Genomic DNA, 22,742 nt, shown 5'->3' with positions numbered 1-22,742 from the left:
TAGCTTTTTCTCTTAATAATTCAAACTACAAATTAAAAACCTCTTTTTGTATTTTGTCAGATTATCTTTGTCTGGTATGAGAAGTTGTATGACGATCTAAAAAGGCAAAATCACAAGAAAGGGGACAAATACTTTTCTCACAAGACTAGATTATGAATTTGTTTGTTATTCGGTTTTAGAATGAGTGTGTAACAACTATCCTGGAACAAGAGATCAAAAATGGCCTTCCAGATGGCTCTGCACATTTCAGGAGGGCCTGCTGTCTCTCGCACATTTAGTACTTTACTGTTTATTCATATGTGCTGACTGACCCTGCTAAATAAATTAACAAGCCAAACATAACAGCCGAGGCCAGCAGCAGGGCCGAGCGCAAATCGTGACACCGCACCTCGTACTGGCACTTCCGGTGGCAGGTCTGACACCTGCCACAAGTGCCACTGCGTTCGGCTGACTTCGGCTGACCTCGGCACCTCTTACTGGCACTTCCGCTGACACCTGCCACAAGTGCCACTGCTTTCGGGACTAGCTGCCAGAGTTGCCACTGTGTTCGGGTGACTTCGGCTGACTTCGGCTGACCTCGGCACCTCTTACTGGCACTTCCGCTGACACCTGCCACAAGTGCCACTGCTTTCGGGACTAGCTGCCAGAGTTGCCACTGCGTTCGGCTGACTTCGGCTGACCTCGGCACCTCTTACTGGCACTTCCGGTGACACCTGCCACAAGTGCCACTGCTTTCGGGACTAGCTGCCAGAGTTGCCACTGCGTTCGGCTGACTTCGGCTGACCTCGGCACCTCTTACTGGCACTTCCGGTGACACCTGCCATTAGTGCCACTGTTTTCGGGTCTAGCTCTCAGTGTTGCTACTGACTTAGGCAAATGGACTACATATCCCATGATGCTTTATTACTAGTAGAAGAAGAACTTAAACACAGACGAAGAAGACAGAATTTAATAATTTTTTTTTCGCATAAATACTTATGTTAGCTGAATTCCTACACGTTTATTATATCATGTATGATTCGTTCATCCTATTTATTCACTAAAGTTCATCTGAATAATCCAGCCGACTCCTTCCGTCTTTGAATTAATCAAATACACAGAAGGTATCAGGGATGCCATTGGTTTCGGCACCTTTGTAACAGCTGAGTCTCGCCTCCACTAGAGCTGCTGTTAGATGTCCAGGATGTTTCAGAGCTGTCACAACTGTTTCCGATGTTTTGGGGGATGGCAATGACAGTTTTTTGAAAACGTGTTACTTATAATGCGTGTTTATAAAAAAAAATTCAATGGTAATTGTATATTTATCCATTTAACACTTTGAATATTTTTGACTGAGTTTAATTCAATCAAGATGGCCAATTGAATATACTATAAAGTGTCACTATTACAGTGGAACCTGTCACTATGTTCAAAGACACATCTGGTTAATCACACATCACTGATAGTTAATAGGACTTTTTACTTAATCAAAATGACATTCAACCCTTGCCCATGTTTATATCGCAGAACAGTGGCTGAGATAGTGCAACAGGAAGCCAAATGTTGCAACTGGATAATAGTAATAATAATCAGACTCTGTATAACGTATATTGTAGAAATTAATAAAGTTTGAAAAATAAATTTAAGCTTAATGATCATAATTTCTCATGGAGGAATAATAAGTTATTTGATCCTGATGTAGTAAATTCACACGTTGACTAAACATGAATTTTACAGTAGACTTCAAATTGCTGTTTAAAGTATTTACATACAATGGCTAATAAATATTGACAAATCAATTACTATGCATATACTTTGTGACATAAACTTGAAAAAATGTTGAAACATATCTGCCAAATAAAATAATATGTAAACAGCACAATTTTCTTTGAAAAAATCATTTGCATCTTAAGTATAAACTAAAGTAATTTTTATTTCCAAAAATATGTAACATTCTTGTTCTTAATGCTGCTTAAGATTCACACATTGTCAAATTTTTTGAGGTGTAAATAATTTGTGTTTTGACTTATCAATATTCAATATTGGTGTAAAAAAATTGAAGTTGTTTTAACTTGAAAGTGAAAATCCTCCTGCTGCCTTGAAAATGCTGTTGAAATGCATTTTTTAGCTCAGATTTTAGTCATTCTCTCATCTTTGAATAAGAAAACTTTGAAGACAATGAACCGAACCAGAAAAAAACACAGAGAAGCAACCTTCATTTATGCCACACAAATCTGTAATAAACTTGACAAATAATGAAAAATAGCGGGGATTAAATGTAATAAATAAAAACAAGTAATAACTATTTAAAAATGATTAACTGGCATTTTTGGAAAATTATGATAACATGTTTCTTTTTTTTAAAAATGCATTATCTTAACAAAAAACACTGAAAGTTATAGTGGCTGCCTGGTCTATTAGATAATAGACCAGGCAGCCACTATAACTTATGACATCCTGTGCACTGTCATGGAACCAGGCTGAACATAATGTCACTCTGGAATTGTCAATATCTCATGTTGCCACTGTCAGAAATGTTAACTAATAAGTCAATATTAGTGAACTTACCCGGTTTAATAATCAATAGCATTATATTAAGGTCATTGTATGAAAATAATTATAATCCGGAACTGACAGGAGCTTGTCAGCACTGACATACCATGGCAACCGAGTGTCAGTTGTAGTGGTAGGTACCTACTGGTAGCTATTATCACCTGTTGCAGAAGAGGTCCCATCTGAAAGCGCAGGAGTTGTCTTTCTCTGTTTAAGTCTGAACACCGGCTGTATATTTAAATATGTATGAGAATTATGTTGTAATTAAGATATATTTTATTTCTATTTGTTTGATCTAAAGTTATTCATATGCTACATTCTGTCTGAAACAGATAGAGAATGAGGTTAGCAGCCTGTGGCACCCATGGCCACCTTACTTGTGTCACCTTACCCAGTGGTAAGGTGGCACAAGTGGCACCTTACCCAGAAGCCCGTGGCACAAGTGACAGCTTATGGCAACTGTCAACATGTTTTCACTGAGGCTGTTTATTGGAAACTGAAATTTGAGACTGTATAAAAAATAGACCAGGGCATATTTGCTTTTTTTAAGGGAACAGAATACTTAACAAGAAATGCAATACTTTGTGCCAGATCCACCATTATTTTCATTAATTATAAATTCATTCATATTAATTCTGACACAGAAGCTGTCACCAAAGAATATTATATTTCTATTCTATTGTTTTCCCCACTAAGCATATTTAAATATGCTGAAGTATGTATAATACAATTAAAAATACTTTAAAAATACAACTGTTTATAAATATGGCTGCATGTATAAGGTTTCCAGTAACAAAACAGCGTGTTATGAAAGATTAAATGTTCAAATACGTCATTGTGCCTGTTAAACATATAACGCTGAGTGGAGCGGTCGAACGCTATAAGATGGCCGCCCTAAATCTCGTGAGCAAAAATAGGCGAGAGGGGTCCGTGAGGCGTGGGAGGTGCCAGTATGAGGTCGTGGCAACCCTTGGAAGGTGCCGAAGTCAGCCGAAGTCAGCCGAACGCAGTGGCAACACTGACAGCTAGACCCGAAAGCAGTGGCACTTGTGGCAGGTGTCAGCGGAAGTGCCAGTAAGAGGTGCCGAGGTCAGCCGAAGTCAGCCGAAGTCACCCGAACACAGTGGCAACTCTGGCAGCTAGTCCCGAAAGCAGTGGCACTTGTGGCAGGTGTCAGCGGAAGTGCCAGTAAGAGGTGCCGAGGTCAGCCGAAGTCAGCCGAAGTCACCCGAACACAGTGGCAACTCTGGCAGCTAGTCCCGAAAGCAGTGGCACTTGTGGCAGGTGTCAGCGGAAGTGCCAGTAAGAGGTGCCGAGGTCAGCCGAAGTCAGCCGAACGCAGCGGCAGCACTGGCAGCTAATCCCGAACGCAGTGGCACTTGTGGCAGGTGTCAGACCTGCCACCGGAAGTGCCAGTACGAGGTGCCGAGGTCAGCCGAAGTCAGCCGAACGCAGTGGCAACTCTGGCAGCTAGTCCCGAAGGCAGTGGCACTTGTGGCAGGTGTCAGCGGAAGTGCCAGTAAGAGGTGCCGAGGTCAGCCGAAGTCAGCCGAACGCAGTGGCACTTGTGGCAGGTGTCAGACCTGCCACCGGAAGTGCCAGTACGAGGTGCGGTGTCACGATTTGCGCCTGCTGTCTCTCGAGGCCAGGTGGAATTATAAACAAAGTAATTGTAATAATCATTAAAACTCCTTTGACTAAATTATCAATTATTTTTGACATTAATAAAATAAACGACTAAAAAAAAAACTACTTGCATGCCCTTGTAAAGCTAATTTCTGTAAACGTGTGGTTTCAACCACATCCGTGCTTGCAGTTTATCTGAAAACTGTTGTGCTTTTCAAATGAAAGTCTGCAGCTTCACATCCGGTGCTGCTGTCGGTCTCCAGCTGGTCTGACGCAGCTCGGAGGAGTCACAGCTCCGTTCCAGCTGTTCTCACCGCTGCTTTACCCCGCTGCCTCTGCTCCACTGCTGCCTACCTTCGTTTCAAATGTCACGGCGACCATGACAGGCATCGCGGCTGTTTCCTTCTTCTCCAACGCTTGCAGGTTCGCCGGCTGCGGGCTTCACTTTGACTCCCTGACCGAGCTCATCGTGCACATCGAGGATAACCACATCGGTAAGAGCCGCACAGCACCGAGCGACCCGCCACGGCCGAAGCTAGCAGACGTGGCTACTAGAGGCTACAGCTAACAAGTTACTTCCTGCGTCCTGGCAACCCGGTTGCTAGGTGTGGTGACTGCTGATGTTCCGCTGGATCCTGTTCGTTTCTGTCTAAAGAGCTCAGTTACTTTCTGTATAGCAGTAACACTGACAGAGTTGGAGAACTGAAATAAGTCGGTAAGAGAAACCGGAGACACTTTGTGGGCTGGCAAGTCGCTCGTGCGGCATCTGAGGCAAGGCCGCGCGCAGAGATCAAAGCGCCGCTTATACATTTTATTCATTGGGTTGCATTGAATAATTACCAGCGTTTTGATGTTTGCCTAGCAGCACTCAGTACGTCATAATGCAAAAAATCCTCAAACACGTTTCTGCGTTGCTGGTGTTAACTTTGTCTATCACTTGATGAAGTTTCAGCCTGGAGAAAACAAACTTCTTTCAGAATAAATGGAGTATTTTGGACAAACATTATTAGTGATTTGCATTTTTTTTGTCAACCTATCTTGTAAGATAGTTATTATATTGTTCTTCCTTTTTCTGTAATTCACTAGGTTTGACGTCAGCTTGTTGTAGAGAATATATAGGTTCATACTGCATATTCTATAGCTCTTGGCTAAGTTATATAAGGAAAAATTTTATTATCATTATTATTGATATTGTTTTTTTATTAAATACTAATCTTATTTGTAAAATTCTGCGTAGCAGTAATTTGTAAAGGGGATGCTGACCAAATTTAAATGTATTGACCAGAATGTTAATGCTACCTAATGTTACCACCATTTACGTTTTACACAGAAATAGTAAAACGGGGTCAAATTACTTTTACTTAAAAGAGAAAAAGCAACTAGTTTTCTTACTACTGATAAAGTATTGATTATTACACTTCTGATGTTTATCTAGAACTTTTTGCATCTGTTTTTATTCTGACACCTGGACTTTATCAAAAATGTAGATCAAACACTTAAATAGTGCAGAAGCTTTGCAAGTAGATGGGTTTATTATGCAGCATATAATTCCTGGTTGCTGCTTTGTTCTTTATGGGGTACACTGGGAGTCTAACAGCCAATATTAGCACATTAGTTAGCCAAGCTCTACTAGGCAGTCTGCAGTCAGCTGCTTGGCAGACATGCTGCTGATATCTTGTCAAAAATATCCATCCATGTTCTATACCTGCACTTCTGTACCAGGTTGCGGGTCTCCAGCAGTTTTTGGGTGAGAGGAATGGTGCACCTATTAACCCTTTGAGGGTTGAAAAGTTCCATAAAAGTCTGATGTCATTTCATTACAGCAACAGGTGGGGAAAGTGGAGAACTCCGTTACTATGCTCCATAAAGCTTGAGAAAACTTCAGTCACTGCAGCACTTTCTCTGGCATCTCACTATAATATGACAGATACATTTTAGAGGCTTTGACAGCACAACTTTGTAAAATCTTGGCATGCCTTCAAACAGCTAGGCAGCCCAGGCAGATAAAATCGTTATCTGCCAAAGGTGTACTTTTTGAGTCATTAAATTAATAAAAACTGACATTTTAGTCTGTAAACACATGAACAAACGGCATGACCTTTGACGTAGGTTGTTTTAAGAAACAGATAAAGGTTAGTAAGATATGCTCTGATGCATAAGATAATCTTCTCATGCTTTTATTTTCTGTTGCTTTTAAAACAACTTTCTCTGTCAAGGAATCTGCAGCACGTGTTTTCTTCCTTTATGGTCAATCTCTGCCACACTTAATTACCGAAATAAAGAACTTTTACAGAATTTTGTTTGCATGTAAAACAGTACTAAAAAAAGAAGTTACACTTGGTAAAACAATAAAAAAAATAGGGATTGGTGTTGGCTAGTAAAACTCTGACAGACTGTCTTTAACAAGAAGTGTAACAATGCATATAAAAGAGGCCAGTTTAATGTCCTATCAGTTTTGGGTGGGATTGCAAGCAGCTCAACAACACTGCTGCTGCTGCTGCTGCTGCTGCTGCTGCTGCTGCTGCAGATAAAATTGCCTCACAGATGTTGTCAAATTTACAGGCCATCCCACTTCAATCAAAGCCCCTCCCTAAGTGTTATGCAATAAATGAAGCAGGACTAATATCGGGTACACTCAAGAAATCATTTTGAATTAATTCATTTATTTTTCAAGCTATTTTTCCTTATCTATTCGAGGGGCGTTTAACAACATTTAATGAAGGTCACTGGATGATCAAGTTCCACTTGAACCTCACTAATTTTTCACATTACTTGCTTCCCACTTTCAAATCAGCTATTCTTGATCGTACTGTCTATATTAGCAATGGGTCTATTTGGGGTTAAATACATGCAACATGTTTCTTTTTACTTTTAGATTCCAACAGGTATAAAGTAGTGCACGAGGTTTTATGTGTAGATGTATCCAAATTCCACGAGCATGGGATCAGCACTCTTATCTATGTATGGGCAGGTCCTAGTGTATCAAAAATTTTAAGTTTAAGGTTTAATTAAAGGCCTTTTTTTTACACATGTTCACCAGCAGGGAGCTGTAGATTTCACACATGAAACCTTCCCATACATAGAAAAGAGTGATGTTTTGGTTGTAATGCCAGCACTGCCATAATTATTGTGCTGCATAAACATGATGTAACACAGAGGCCCATTTATTGTTGACGGTCTTCAAAATTCAAAAGATAAGAGAACAGGTAACTCGAGCTGTGGCAAACAGATGTAGATGATGATGACAATAAGGATAAAATCTCCAGATCTAACTATTAGGGAGCCATAGCACATTTTTAAGTGTGAGATTATGTCTTTGAAATAAAAAAATCAGGTTTTTAAAGGCAATATTTGTGGAGGCTTTTCCCCGTTGACTCCTCCACATTATGTCAATCTTTGTTTTTCTACCTTTTATTGCTAAGGTTCTCCATTTTCATAAATATTCTTAAATTGCATGACTCGGATTGGTGATTGGCAGGTCAACATCTCCCACCATTTCACATTTGTAAAAGCACTGTTAAAATCGCCAGTACTTTCTTTCTGATATATTTCAAACTGCCTGGTCAGTCAAGGACAACATTTTATTTGTTGTCTGTTGTACCCTTTAGAAAAATAAAACTGAAAAAAAAAAAAAAAAATGGAATCAATCTTTGAATCAGCAAGTCAGACCTCGAAGAAAGACGGAAATTGGAACCAGTCAAGAAATTGCCTGATTGATGCGTCTCTAGTTCCAGGGTGGCAAAATAAGTCCCAGAATCACTGATGAATCTGGAACTGGGAGTCAATATTTTTGAAATGAATAGAACGTGTCATCTATTTTTATTCTTTTAAAGATTTTGTACTTTTTTAAAAGATTACAGCATTTGAGAACCTAAAGACGTGCCGTTTTTTTAGGTTAAGCTGCATCAGACGGTGCCATTACATTTTCTTAGCTTTCACATACTTTTTGTTGGTGTGGCAAAAATGCAACTTCCCTTCCCCACAGCGTGACCCTTCGCTCCAACATCTGCTCCCCTGATCCGATATTTCAGGCCCTTATTATTGAAGGTGACAGGGCTCAGGTACCTCTGTTGTTCTTGTTTGTTGCTTGACTGGCTTTAATATCGTCGGCTTTCAGACTGGTGCTGCATGTGCATGTGTCAGAGGTGTTAGCTTTAGTTTAAAAAAAAAAAAACAGCAAGGCTTTCAAATAACTTGTTAGGGAATAATGAAGCAATTAGTTGGCTCAAAGGGGAAAAACTCTCCCCCCGCCCCTCTGGCCCCCACCCACCTCTATCCTCTCCCCTCTCTGCCGGCCTGCACACACTCAGAGAAGTGCGAAATCTTGCGCGTTGTGCCAAGTGCCTGTGATGCATAATTACAGAGGGGGTGCTTGATTTGGCATGTCTTCCTCCTCATCTGGTGGCCTGCTGCTTAAGGCACATTCCCCCATCGTAATTAGGCGCCTGATAATAAGCATACATTCTTGTACATGAGCTTTGTGGGCAGACTGCTGAATGGGCCTGTGAACAAGAGAGGGCGCTGCTAGTCTGTTGATTGGGAGATATCCCTCTGAATGCACTATTTTGTCAAACCTCCTTTATAATAATTGTGATAGACAGACAGGTAGATAGATTGACGCCTTTATTTATGATGATTTTCTGCTCACAGGATAAAAAAAAAATATTTTTAATACTTGCTTAAAAGTTGGTATTTTTAAAGTGATTTTAATCTGACAAACTAGCCTTATATTTGAATATAGTAGAATTTAAACTATGCCTATGTCCCCGTGTGCTCAGTCAGCTTTAGACCAGAAGGATGCTGCGGATGTGTTGTTTGACCTGTGAGCAGGAAGCCAGCAGGGTCAGTAATAGTAGAAGCTTGAAATGGGCAGTAAGCTCAGGAACACAACAAAGTCTGTTTGTTGCCAGTCCTGTTGGACACTTATTGAGCTTTGTTTTTATTTCCCCAACAACTTGCAGTCATTCAAAAAAAAAAAAAAAAAAAAAAAAAAAAGTGCGGAAGTAATAAATTTGTTAAACAGTAACTAGTTCCCTGATCTGTGCACCTGGTGGGGCTAATTACATTTCCCCAATCCCCCACTGTTGCCTCTCTGTGGGGGGGAATCCATTACCTGAAAAAAAAAAAAAAAAAAAAAACATTGTGCAGCTTAGAAATTCAGTGTGATTATATTTCTGCCATCGGTTTTGTTGCGATAAGCGTTTCTTTTGTTGCCTCCCGGTTTTACTGCAGAATCTTTGCTGGTGTTGATCACCGCAGTTGCATAGATTCATTGCAACAGTAAACACCTGTTTCCTAATCTACATGTTTTCGCATATTGTTTTTGCTTACAAAGCCAAACAATGCTTTGGTTTCCATAAAACCAAGCTAATTTGCTTTTATAGAGAATACGCTTTTGTTGCCGAAACTGCATAAGCTTTTAGAGCTTTGCAACACTAGAATTATTTATTTATTTTTTTTGGACTGTTTTATTGTGATAGATCTGCAGTGATATTCAATTTCAAAAAGTTTGAATGGAATTTTTAATTATCATCTCCTTTAATATTTTCTTTTTATACCTGTCAACGTTAATGTCAGGCTCATGAGACTTTTCAAATGTTCGTAATATGAAGTTTAAAAATGGTACTTTTTTTTTTTTTACATGGTTGATAAAACACTTGGAAAGATCCAACGTTGAGGGATTCTGCATTTACGCATGGGCTGTATAGGTTGCTGTGTGTGTGTCAAACTTATAATGAATCATTTTATTCCCTCGGTGTCTCCCCAGAAACCACCAAAGAGCGGCTTTCACATGGAGCTTGTCTCCGTTTCATTTCCTTCTCAAAGGTCACATTGTAATGAATTACCTGTGCCACCACTCCTGGTAATGTTCCCTGCAGCTCACAGTCGCCATAAACATGTCACCATAATGCTCACCACTCACCTCTGCCCCACGGTGCATTTGACTGTCAGGGATGGAGCAGCCAGATGCTGGTGGAAATGAGAGAGGGGACTGTGCGTCTGGTGTGCACACAAGGGTGAGGACGCTAGTCCGGTGGAGGATGTTTCTAATGAGAGGCTCGCAGGCGTCACTTCCGCCGCTGCCTGAGGAAGGTGTGCCGCGCGATCGTTCTGATGCGGACCACCACAGAGACCCTTTTTGTTAAGTGTTACTGGATTATTTGGCCTGCGCTTACTCCCTACAGCCACAAATCCAATCACAATTAGCATGTAGTAATTTAAATTTCACTGAAAAAAAATCACACAACATACACACACGTACACACACACAGTGGAAAAAAAATTGAAAAGTCCTACCTTCAACATCCAAAAATGCACTTGACTTATGCTTGCCGTTTTTTTTAAAGCATTCAGTAACTTTGACCTGTGACCTCCTGTTTGTCTGGTGTGGAGTACATATGACTTGAAAAGGAGGATTATTTCCTTTAACCTCTTCTCAAAATGGGAAAGACATGAGAACCTTCCATTCAAATACCACATTTATTATTAAAAGGCAAAAAGAAAAAACGAATCTACACCTCAGCTCACTATGAGCGATTTGTTTCAAGGCTTTTGCACGCGTGTTTGCAAAGGGTGACGATAATTGTTAAGCGGACGGGATGCCGTCAGACAGAACAGAAAGCACAAACAGAAACTCACTGAAGTGGTGCAAAAAGGACCAATCAAAATTTAGATCAAACTGGGACAATTATGGTTGAGGCCAGATAGGAACAATCATTAATATCGCTTCGTTAAGCCCTCGTGCACGAATTGATTGTCAAGTGCGAATGGCCCGTAAGTGTTTGCGATAAATAATAAAAATCTGCTTTAGATTAAAATAGCTGCTCTGTTGGGTGTCATTATAGTTTTTTCTTTATGTAAGCCCTACAACATCGGCACATATGTGTAGACATAAGTACAGATTACACTGACTTACACTAACTCTTTGTTTCCTAGAAGCCTTCTAATCGTTGCCCACCATGGTGGACCACCTGTGTAGTTTGATTAGAGGGGTTCCCATCTCCAATTGAGGCACCTTCCTCCTGATCCTTGACTCATGGTGGCCCTAAAAGAACACTAGAGGCTGTGGGGGAGGGGGATGTGGTCCCTGCAGGCCTTCTTTTGCAGTCCCCACCTGAGGCTTTTGTGATTTACAGTGTGTGGGAACGGACCGATCCACTGCTGTTTGAGCTGGCCGCCAATCCACAGCTTGAGACTCATTAGGGATTTTTGGAGGGATTTCTGTTGCACTCTTGCACACACGCATGCCATTACTGCAAAGCTCTGAGCAGTCTCAGGGTTGCCTCTGGCTTTTGGCATGGGACTAGTGTCATAATGAATGCGTGCCTCCAACTCTTTGTTTTCATGACATCATTGGAAAGTAGAGTAAAATGTGCTGTCCTTCACACCAGGGATAAATCTACGATTAATGAAACGCTTGCACATGGCCTTCAGAGAACCATCTGTAATCTCAGGTTAAGACCTGTATAGTTTCAAGAAACTGCAATTAGAAATTTGAAAGATCTTCAACGCCAGCACTAACATTGCTTTAATAATGGCCTCAAAAAACTTGTACCAAGCTAATAGACAGATTAGTTGTTTTTTTTTGTTTTGTGTTTTTTTTTTTTTCTCAAAAGCTGGGTTCAATCCCAGTCACTAAACCCTGGCAGGATTACTATTTTAACTGGTATTATCAAGAAATCACTTAAATAGCGTATGCTAAAGATCTAAAAATAAAAAATAAAAAAAAAGCAACACCACATGTCCCAATTTGAAAACAAAAATGCAGGAACAGATGGCAAGCAAAGTGTGGAAAGAGTTACAAAACCATTTCTAAGTCTTTGGGACTCAAACCCACAGTGAGAGCCATTATCCACAAATGCAACAATGGTGGATCATCCCAAGGACACACATACAGCAGGTCACAAAAAAACCACAATACAGGGCAAAAAAGGATTTCCATTGAAGAGCCCAAAGGCAAAAAAAACTACTGCTAACCAAAAATAATGCAAAGGCCCTTCTCACACTTCCTCTAAAAAGAATCTTAACAATGCCTACGACCGTTGGTCTAATGAGGCCTAATATTCTGTGGATTCTGTGGAACTTTTGAAATGTATGAATTCCATTAAATCTGGTGAAAAACTAACAAAATTTCAGATAACAAAAAGGCAGTTTACTGACGACTTGACACGTGGTTGTGGTAATTTGATGGTCTGGGACTGCTTTGCTGCTCCAGCTTCTCAGTGACTTGCTATAATTGATCAGAGCATGATTACATTTGCGGCCAGAAGATCCCGAAGAAGAGCGTTCATCAATCGGATCATGACATTAAGCTAAAGCATTGATAAAGGTCTGAAACAATACCAAAACGAAATGCCTCATAAAAAATTAAAAAAAACTAAATGAAGGTTTGAGTGTCCTAGTCAATGTCCACATTTCAATTCAATTGATATTATGTAATATGATCCTCAGCAGGCTAGCTGAGGATTTGAAAAAAATTAATTATATTACTATACAATTTGGCATAGTAAGGCAATTCTGGCCAAAGGAGTGATTTAATTACAACCTCTTCACAAAAAAACCTTTAATTATTTTTTTTTCTCTCATTGCAACCGTCATTACAGTGAGAGAAAATGATGCTAACAGTAAACAAAACTTGCAGTATTATTAATGTTACAATTTCTTCTTCAATGGTAATAGTTTAAAAATCAATGGCCTAATAAATGGCTCCATGGTAAATGAGCTGGATAAAAACCAAGCAATGGACTGAGACCCCAGGGGGCCGAGCAGTCTTTCACAGCAACCCTGTCAGAGACGCAAGCAGGGAGGCTCAGCTGGGAAGTGGTACAAAGTGTTGTTTTATGGGCTGTCTTTCTTCTCCCATAACAGAGGGAAGAGTGATTGAAGTCAGTCACGCTTTCACCTCAGGGTGTGGAGATTGGCTATTGTTGTACATTTAGCACCACTGAACAGGATGGATGTGTGGAACTGAGAAAGCAAAAAACATACAATGTGCAGAGTGTGGTCATATGTGTGCAATTTGGTTTCTGCAGGGCAGCATTTTAAGAACCTAGAAATAGTGAGATGTCATTTACTTGATGTTCTATAATAAAACTGTGTTGTTACAAGGGGAACGGAGAAGACTTTATAGTTAGGCCACGAAGTCTGTCGCTTTAAAAAATTGGTGAGTTGTGTTTCTAAATGTTCTGAAAACACCTCAGTATGCATTATATTTATATGCGCAACAGTCTGTCAATCCAAAGAGGCTGGATTCTCTCACTACTTTAAATACCCATAACAGAGGAAATATAGTGAGTTTGCTTTATGCTTGGAAATCAACGTTTACAAGGTAGAAGTCAGAAAAAAAAAATAAAATAAATGTTCATTATGGTCATGGTCTTGACTGGGAAGGTGGGAGTTTACCTATTAGTCCTGGGTTGAGTATTCACTCTGGCTTTCTGTTTAAACTATTTGTTAGCGCTTCTGATGGTTTATATATTACTCCAGTGTCACACATATGGCTGCACACATATAGAACTAAGTGAAAACTGCTGGCAAAAAAACTATAAACAAAGCACTTCTGACTAATTGCATCTCATTAAACAAATGACAATGTGAAATATCTTAAAATGGAGAGACATACTGTCATTATCTTGCATTGGTTATAGTAGTTTATACCAAAACAAATCGTCCCTCACATTGATTTCAGACATGTTAGCGTGGTGTGTTGTCTTTGTATCTCAAAAATGGATTGCATATAGATTGTAGGGAATGTATTGAAGTGATGGCCCACATAGAGCTGTACATTTTACCTGGTTATTTACGTGTTTTTTGTGTGTATTTGAACACAGAAAATGGAGAGAAATTCACTTTTATCACCTGGCGTTGATAATTGTAGTCAATACCAAAATGATTATAGCAATCCATCTGTTTTGTAACTTGGAGATTTGAGCTGGAATGCCATCACATCAGTTAGGAGCATTTTGATCGAAGGTCAGAAAGCGGACTTGGGATCAGAATAGTTTTAATTCTAAATGCTATTCCCAATACAAACCACTGCTATGTTTCTTTCTGTTCTATGCTTCCATACACAAAACAGGACATGATTACACAGACTAGTTCAACAAAGGTCTTAGTTTAGAGTATATACTACTTTCTATATGCTTGCAGCCATATTAGATAGTGAAGTCAGGGTTGCTCAGCAATCTCAGATTTTTCTCCTCAGAATATGGACTTCAAGGATATTTTTTTTGTTGGTGTCCCAGTTGGGAACTCATAAAATCTGACATCCAAGTAAAGAGAGAACACAGTGTTTTCAATTCAGAAAGTGAAACTGATTGAGATAAAGGTTAAACATTTATTTCTGTCTCTTTTTATGATAAAGACGTTTTTCAGAAGATGAAAATAAAATGTAGGGCCAATAGAGACCAATAGAGTCTCATGTAGTATTTACGTACATAGTGTGGAGTACTTGGTTGGGGCTCCTTTTACATGAATTATGACATCTGAGTGGTGTGGCATGAAATTAATCAGAGGCTCGGTTACTTTAATAGGATCCTTCAGCTTGTTTGCAGTTTTTTTGGACTATCTGATGTCTCTCATTTTCATGTGGAGTTTATGCCAGGCCAGGTTGCTGTCCACACAATCACATGGTCATTAAACCAGCCTGCCTTTGACAGTGGGAGAAGGTTCAAAGTCCAGCTAGTTCATTCCTGTAAAGGGTGCAGTTTTAACTGTTGCCTGTGCACATATTTCTTCACAGTTCCATGCAACTTTCCAATGATTGTTCAAAGATCCCAGATCAACTAATCAGCTTCTTTACCAATTATCTTTTGCGGTGAACAAGGCTGTATAGGAAAGACTGTCTACTACTACGCCATTACAGAATGTCTTCTGTTTAAAATGTGTTAAATGCTGTAGTGTGAAACCTTATGTATGCCTTAATCATTCATGGATTGAATTTATGTGGACTAGGAAATAAAGAATAAAGATTGTTCCTCTAGATAAAAATGCTTTAACAATCTACGAGCTCAACAAGATCAATTACTTTTAGCACAGGACCACCTTGCTCAGGTGTATGGAACGCTTCATTTGTGAATGTACTTTTTTTATATGATTAGATGATATTTTATTAGATTATTTTATTGGTTTTACATCAACCTTAAAAGGAGAAGCTGTTGAAGTGTTAAAAGCTAATAATATATATATATATATTAAAGGCCTTCAGGATTTGGTGAATATTTAGTTCATTTTTTTCAACTCCTTCCAATATTTCTGTTTCTCTATCTGCCTAGAAACAGACCCCTGTTTTTTGGAGAAGCAGGAACAGCAGCAGCCGACATATATTGCTCTCAGCTACATCAATAGGTAAGGGCGATTTTTTTCTTTTTTTTAATTATTATTATTATTTTCAAAACCTGCTTCTAAAAATTCACGAATTGATCTGATTTCACCTCAGATTAATTTTATTACGAGACTTCTTCTGAATCAGCTGCTTCTGTTTTATATTATGTGGGAGACTCATTAAGTGTTGCTGACAGATTCATTTGTCATCTGGAGGACTGCTTAGATTAATTTCTGTGGCGTTGTGTTTTTTTTACTGCTCTGAGATCATCCCAGCTGCCTTTGATATGGGGCTCAAACAGAGCTTTTATTGGCCTTCCACAGTACGCCAGAGTACGACAGAGTGTCCCACTGTCTCCCTGCTTTTACGAACGCATCTTCATGTGGCTGTTACTTAATTTGCTAATTCCACTTTTCCTTCACCAGTGTCTGTGTTAATGCTTCTATCTTATTATACCAATTTACCAAAGACTTTACTACTCCAATAAAAGGTTTTTTTTTTCATGGAAATGTGGCCAGTGGTGTTTTTTTTCCAACCATGCGTTCTACAACTGAAGGGCTCCAAGTTAATTAGTGAAGAAAGTGTGAAATTACTTTCTTTTCATGATTTTTTTTCTTCCTCTTTCTTTTTAACAAACACTGAGCAGCTTTGTGATTCACAATGCCAGGTTCATGACAGACGCTGCGAGGCGAGAACACGAGGCCCTGAAGAAAAAGGTGCAGCCTAAGCTCTCTCTGACGGCCGCGTTGTCACGCACCAACGTCTCCACGCCACCCCGTCACACCAGTGGAAACCTCACCCCTCCGGTCACCCCACCGATCACCCCTTCCTCTTCCTTCCGCAGCAGTACACCGACAGGTACCCGTTGTTCTCATTCCCAGTGAGATGAGCAGTTTCGCCTCATAGCAGCAAATAAATATCATAAATATCATTCAAAGTAGAGGTGCACTGATCAGAATTTCCTGGTTTGGATTTTCAAGATGCCTTTTTTGTTTGTTTTCTGCCTTTAGGAATTATTACACAAGAATATACAGTATGAGAACGGAATTCATCTTATTTTTTTCCCTAGCTGTCACACATTATTGAGTACACATTCATTATCTATGTTAGAAACAGAGGCAATGGTGCGTGAAAGTATTTGTTATAAACCAAAAATGCACCATTTTAAATGTGAGAAAATAATGTTAGAATTCACATTTAAGACTATGTTTAGCATTTTCCCATAGCTGTTAGCTCAGTTCGTGGGGGCTAGCATAAATACAACCTCGGTCTCTTTGTGTGTTCTTACCATAATCTAGATCCTATCCTTAACTCCGAGGTTTCTAGCATGTACCGTTGAACATGCTAGACAAAGGCTGAAAGCTCAGCAGGATAAAACAGTGCAACTTCCTGTTACCTGCTAAAATGGTCTTGCTTCTGTGTCTCACATTGAGTCTGACGGAGCTGCAGAAATGACGGCTTCCTTTAATTAAGCTTTTTACAGTGCGTTTCCTCTACCGCCTCACCTGACAGAGGACTGAATCAAATTGAACTCTTAACAGTTCCTATGCAGACCACTTTCTATTGAAAAATGATGACATCCTACCCATTGTGGGTTTTGTAGTGTAATGTAGAATGATTTCATTAGGGATGTTCTAATACGGACTCTTTTTTTAGTGGCAGGCTTAGCAACGAGAGCGTTAAGCAGAGCAGTACCCATCAGGGTACTCTGGAGGAGGTGGGAAAGAAGGTGATCTGCTCAGATGGGACTAAAACAGAATTTTTTCGGTCTACCTACTGAATGCGAGACATTAAGTTTTTGCAGGTTGTAAAAGTCTTGAGACTGAGTGGGAGGTTTTTGTTCTAATAGCAGCACAAAGACAAAACAAAGATCCAGAGCTGCAAAGAAATGGGTTGAATTTTTTGCATGGTTTTGTATTTGAATGGCCACGATTTGAATCTAACTGAGGAGCTTTGACATTTTGTTCACATGCGCCCTCTGGTCAATCTCACTCAGCAGGTATTATTGGCGGACTTAAAAAAAAATAAACTGTTGCTACAAACATTTTAAGACAGAGGAGCTGAATACATATGTGAGTCACACTTCTCAGAGTTATTTTTGTCAAAGAAAAATTGAAAACCGTTCTTTTTTTTTCCCCTTTAACTTCTACCGGAAACGTTTTTTTATTTTTTTGTTTTTGTTTTTTTCATACAGCTTTGCAGCATTTTTCCCACATACTCAAAGAGAACAACAAAATTAATGTAAAACAAAAAGAAGTTTCTCAACCCACGATTCTTTCCCATAATTGGCTGATTGCAGTTCTTCTTAAAATCTGGGTATTATCCTATTGAGCATTCAGGAAGAGGCGAGTATGGGAACTGCTGCTGAGAAAGGTCTGCGTTTGTCAGACGGAAAGCCCAAGGGCTGAGATCTAATTGCCACAAGGAAGTCAAAAGGCATGAATCAGAGCATCTTCGTTTTGGATGCTGTGAATCTGAGTTAAATGTTTGTGCTTCCTGTTGTTTTTCTTCCCGCAGGTAGCGAGTGTGACGACGAGGATGTAGAGTTTGAGGCGTCTGACAGTGACGAGTCGTGGACCACGGAGAGCGCCATCAGCTCCGAGTCTATCCTGAGCTCTATGTGCATGAACGGAGGAGATGAGAAGCCTTTCGCCTGCCCTGTTCCCGGCTGTAAGAAAAGATACAAGGTATGTTTCATCCGTGACTTATCAGATCTTAAAATTGCATTTTTAGTCATCTGTCATCGTTTTAGTTTTAGTCTAATGTTTGTTTACTAAATCTTATAACATTCTGCCTATGTCCTTTTAGACAAAAAATAATTATTATTATGTTGTTACACGCAAGGGAATTATTTATCCTATTGAGCAAAAAAGCCCTTTCCTGTTTTCTCACAAATCCAGTCAGATCTCACACACAAATTGAGATCTGACTGGATTTCATCTCCCTATAACATTATACGCATTTCTTTATATTGGCATGTCAGTTATTTTTGTCACTGGTAGTACCATCCAGCTGACTTTGTTGTAAATAAAAGATTGTTGAGTAAATATTTTCATCATAGTTTCAGTAATGCTGCTTTGTAACTAATTTGACTGCGTGATTGGGATCGTTCTCTTAGTGGAAAACACAATTGTGCCCAAGCTTACCCTGGTAAAAACCAGCCCTTTGTTCTACGCTTTGGCTTCGTACAGAGGATCTTTACACTCAACTATTGAGAAACAATTGCTTGCTGGGGGCGTGGACTCTGTTGAAGTTCTAAGTTTTACCCAGTCGCTGACGATGGCCGTGACATGCAGTGCGCCAGCTCGTTGAAGATTACTGGAAATTGCATGTGCTGTAAACAACACCATGGAGAGTCGGGCCACAACATCTTTGGCCAGCAATAAAATGTCTTAAACATTCCTCTTGCTCTGACTTTAATTGCTCAATACTTAGAAGTGTATCCAACACGAACTGCATGGCTCTGTTCACATCCTCCTTTGCCTTTGCCAAACTACAACCCTACATGAGCGGATTACAATTCAAAGACAGAACAGAAACTAGACGTCATCGTTTACACCTCCATCTCTTCAGCGATTGGCCCAGTCGAAATTCAACCAGAGAAATCAAGCTCAATGGGAGAAATTCCAAATGGAACGCTGAAGGGAGATGAGAATCGAGTAAAATTGCGTAGGGAGGCAATTGCCACGCTAGTCCAAGTTTTGTCTTCTTGGCGGATGTCTTGAGTTGTTGCTTTAATGTTTTGAGAACGTTTCTTCCTCATATGAAGTACAACAGTCCCTCCTGAAGCAAAACACTCCCACAGCATGACGGTGCCACTCCCATACTTCACAGCAGGGATAGATGGGATTTCAGGCTCGCACATTTCATCCTATATCCTATAAATATATATGTTTTATGTCTAAATGTATATAAATATATATGTGTGAGTGTGTGTGTGTGCGTGTGTGTGTGTGTGTATGAGAAAGAGAGAACTGGAGAGTGGAAAATGGGTTCTTTGTTGGGCAGTACAACAACTTAAAGGCATACATCCAGTCCACCTCAGTGATATGGAGTTTTATAGGATTTTCCGCCCACATCTGGTGTGTGTGGTTGGGATAAATTCTGCACAGCCTGAGAAAATTGCTTTGCTGACGTGAATGACAGAGTTATAGGCAATGACTAAGGCTTAAGGCAGCAGCAGGGATCTGTTTAGGAGCAGAACAAGCCTTCTGTTGACTGCAAACTTTGTGTGTGTGTGTGTCTCGAAATTATGCAACATAATACACAATACCTCACATGTTAAATATTTGTGGGTAATATCTGTTTTTGCCCACATTAGGCCTATAATTAGATGTCTGGGTTAACTATGTCTATTTTGGACAGTTTAGCTTAATTGTTATTTTAGTTAAGATATTTTCTGTCTCCGGTCAAATAAAATCGGTACGAAGCTCTGGAGGCAGATCTCTGGTCCCAACATACTACAATGCCAAAAGTATTCAAACCTCTAGAAGTTGTTCATATTTTGTGCCGCAAAACAGCCACAAGTCTGAAACTTGACACAAAATCGTGCATCTTTGTGAAGTGGAAGGAAAATAATACGTGTTTTTCGTACTTTTATCTGCAATTAAAACTTTGAAATAAAGTCAGCAAGCATTTAGTTCCAGAATGCAGTCTGTCATGCATAATGTTTAATGTTTTCAAATTTCTTGCCTCGCAACAGAATGTGAACGGCATCAAGTATCATGCCAAGAACGGACACCGGACCCAGATCAGGGTGCGCAAACCTTTTAAGTGCCGCTGTGGGAAGAGCTACAAGACGTCTCAGGGTCTCCGGCACCACACCATCAACTTTCATCCACCCATCTCCACCGACAGCTTCCGCAAGAAGCAGCAGTAGAGGTGGAGTCAATGACCAGCACTTTCCCTCAGGCCATATAAACATCCATCACCAGCAGCGCCGCTCGCTGCCTCCAGTTTCATTTCACTTTGCTAGAACACTAGGCTATGTTTTATTTGCACAGTTATATATGTATAATTCAACCTTAATCCCCATGCAAATTGTCTTATTTATGTCATTCACATTTTGTATTTTTGCACATTTCAGATATTTGTTTTTTTTTTTTTTATTCCACTTTTGTTCCCTTGACTTATGGTGCTTATTGTTGATAATGTAGACTTGAGATGCTGCCAGGAGATGATTAGTTTTACAAATGCATCTGTCCTTTACATACCGAATACGTGGAACGCTCTGCCGTAGCCTTTGAGCTTGAAATGGGAACGATGCAAATGAAGAAACTGAATGTAGCCTGACTGGGAATAACGAGTCGCTTTGTCTTAAACACAGTTACTTTTCCCATTTGTAGGACGTGCATAACATCTCTTTTGTGGGAACACCAAAGGATAATCTCAGGTGATTTTTCTGCAAGCATTTCAGCTCCACCTTTGCCTGATCGTTTCAAATGAGTCCATGCTGCTCGGTGGGATCACGAGAACATTTTCAGTAGCAGTTCTTTGTGTCTTGGATAACTTTCTTTAAGACTAAGCAGCTGACCTTCCTAATTCCACAGTAAGGCGTTGAAGCACTTTAAAAAAACAACAAAAAAACGAGTAAACAAGTCCAATTCTTCAGGCCTCAGTATTGTGACATTTCTGAATGTATAGCAGTTGCCTTGAATCTTATCCTATTCCAAAAAACACCCTAACAGTACGTCTATGAATGTCTTTAGTTTGAGAGTCACCGAGCAGTTTAGCTTTATCCCCAACCATTTCTGTTTAGTTTTCACTGCCTGAGTTACAAGTAATAGGAAGAAACAATGAAATGGCTCCGTGGCTGTGCATTCAGCTCCTATTTTGTGCCATAATAAGAATGAAGTATTGAGAAAAATCTGCCAAAGTACCAACAATCGCAATCGGCTGCAGAAGGAAAAGGAATTAAATAGACAATAATGTTGTATACATTTAGGATTGTAATGGTTTATTTTACCAGATCTCTTTTTTAATTTTTCTTTTTTTTGAGAGCACAATGACGCAAAAACTGACATCATTCTGTGACTATTAAAAACCTGGGCCTGCAAAATTATTTTCTCAAACACGCAGGTCGAGTCCATGTCTCTCAGCAAGTTGCAACTCAACCGCATAAATCTGGCCGGGTATTTGATCGCCGTTCTTGCAGGTTTTGTTGAGTTCATTTAACTTTGTCGGTTTCCAGGCATGAAGTCGAAGCTACAGTCGAGTCGAGGTCGAAGGCCAAGAAGCTGAACGTTAGCTTACTTCTCCGTTACATTTTTTCCCCACCGACAGTTCTTGGGTATTCGCCTATTAAATGCCTGAAGAATTTGCATCTCTAACATTTTCGTTGGTACGCAACTAGATAAACTGGAGCATTACTGTTTTATTGATTAGCTGCAAGAAAATCCCTAAAGATTAGCGTCAAATGTTGTGTGAAGAACATTGTGTAATTTCTTGCGCTAAATGCTCCTTTGAAATTATATGGTTTTTAAAAAGGAAAACAAATCTCTACAAATAACCAGACACAAGGTCTGAAAGACAAGAATAACCGAAGCAGTTGCTTTGAGCCGTTTAGAAAGAGTAAAAGAAAAATGAATCTCATTAGAAGACAATTATAAGTAAATGAGGGGTCGACGTTCGTTTAGTGTAGCATAACTTTGCCTTCCGAGTGAACCTACGAACCCTCCGACACTGGCTTTTGAGCTGCGCTCTTCTAACAAAGCTCAGAAGGTCTCCTTCCTTTACGTCTTTCATTTCCAGGAGAGTTTATCACTGCAGCGCTCTCCTTCCTAAATGAGCTCGGGCTCAAAGGAGCTGCCGTTTCTGGAAAGTGTTTTGTGTTTTAATCGTTTTTTTGAGGTGAAAGTATTTGTGCTGCTGAACTGTCCGCCGACAGTCATCCTACGTGTTCGTCCAACCATACTGTCATTTCTAAACATTTCTATTTTCATATGGGACAGAGTGTGAATGCATCGCCATTCGGTTTGTGCTGTGCATCCGAACCTTCTTGGTGCCACTGGATTCAAATCTGCACATCCTGAATAAGAGCGAGACAGATCTGTAAGATATGAAAGAACTGCGGCTGTGCTGTACCGTCAGTATATAAATGGCATACAGTGAATGTGTCATCACCCTTTAAAGTGTTACATTTATTTTTGTGTTTTTGTAAAGCAAACAAACAAGAAAAAGCAAATGTACTGTATTTCTGCTGCTTCATGAAAACTTGGTAAATTTTACAATAAAAGAGTTCACCCGTTCCTCCGACTCCTGC

The 22,742-nt window shown here is 39.8% G+C and overlaps 1 protein-coding gene across 1 annotated transcript; it reads left to right on the top strand.

Annotated features, from left to right (window-relative positions):
• The first annotated feature begins 4,388 nt into the window (after positions 1-4,388).
• On the top strand, positions 4,389-22,728 carry jazf1b (JAZF zinc finger 1b). The gene is made up of 5 exons (XM_014994416.2): positions 4,389-4,652; positions 15,432-15,504; positions 16,149-16,339; positions 17,999-18,168; positions 20,184-22,728. Exons 1-5 carry the CDS (start codon positions 4,538-4,540, stop codon positions 20,358-20,360), a joined length of 726 nt encoding a protein of 241 aa, XP_014849902.1. The 5' UTR covers positions 4,389-4,537; the 3' UTR covers positions 20,361-22,728.
• Positions 22,729-22,742: the final 14 nt, after the last annotated feature.

This window comes from Poecilia mexicana, unplaced genomic scaffold (assembly GCF_051168715.1).
Source record: "Poecilia mexicana isolate PSO_F unplaced genomic scaffold, ASM5116871v1 scaffold_16, whole genome shotgun sequence".
Taxonomy (NCBI): domain Eukaryota; kingdom Metazoa; phylum Chordata; class Actinopteri; order Cyprinodontiformes; family Poeciliidae; genus Poecilia; species Poecilia mexicana.
The sequence above is the reverse complement of the archived record's forward strand: the minus strand, read 5'-3'. Positions and strand labels throughout refer to the sequence as shown.

Bases quoted from the DNA above. Each gene is read 5' to 3' on its own strand.
- jazf1b (XM_014994416.2), top strand. From the start codon at position 4,538: ATGACAGGCATCGCGGCTGTTTCCTTCTTCTCCAACGCTTGCAGGTTC. The intron at 15,505-16,148 runs GTAAGGGCGATT...TCACAATGCCAG, and splicing joins GCTCTCAGCTACATCAATAG to GTTCATGACAGACGCTGCGA. The intron at 16,340-17,998 runs GTACCCGTTGTT...TTCTTCCCGCAG, and splicing joins CCGCAGCAGTACACCGACAG to GTAGCGAGTGTGACGACGAG.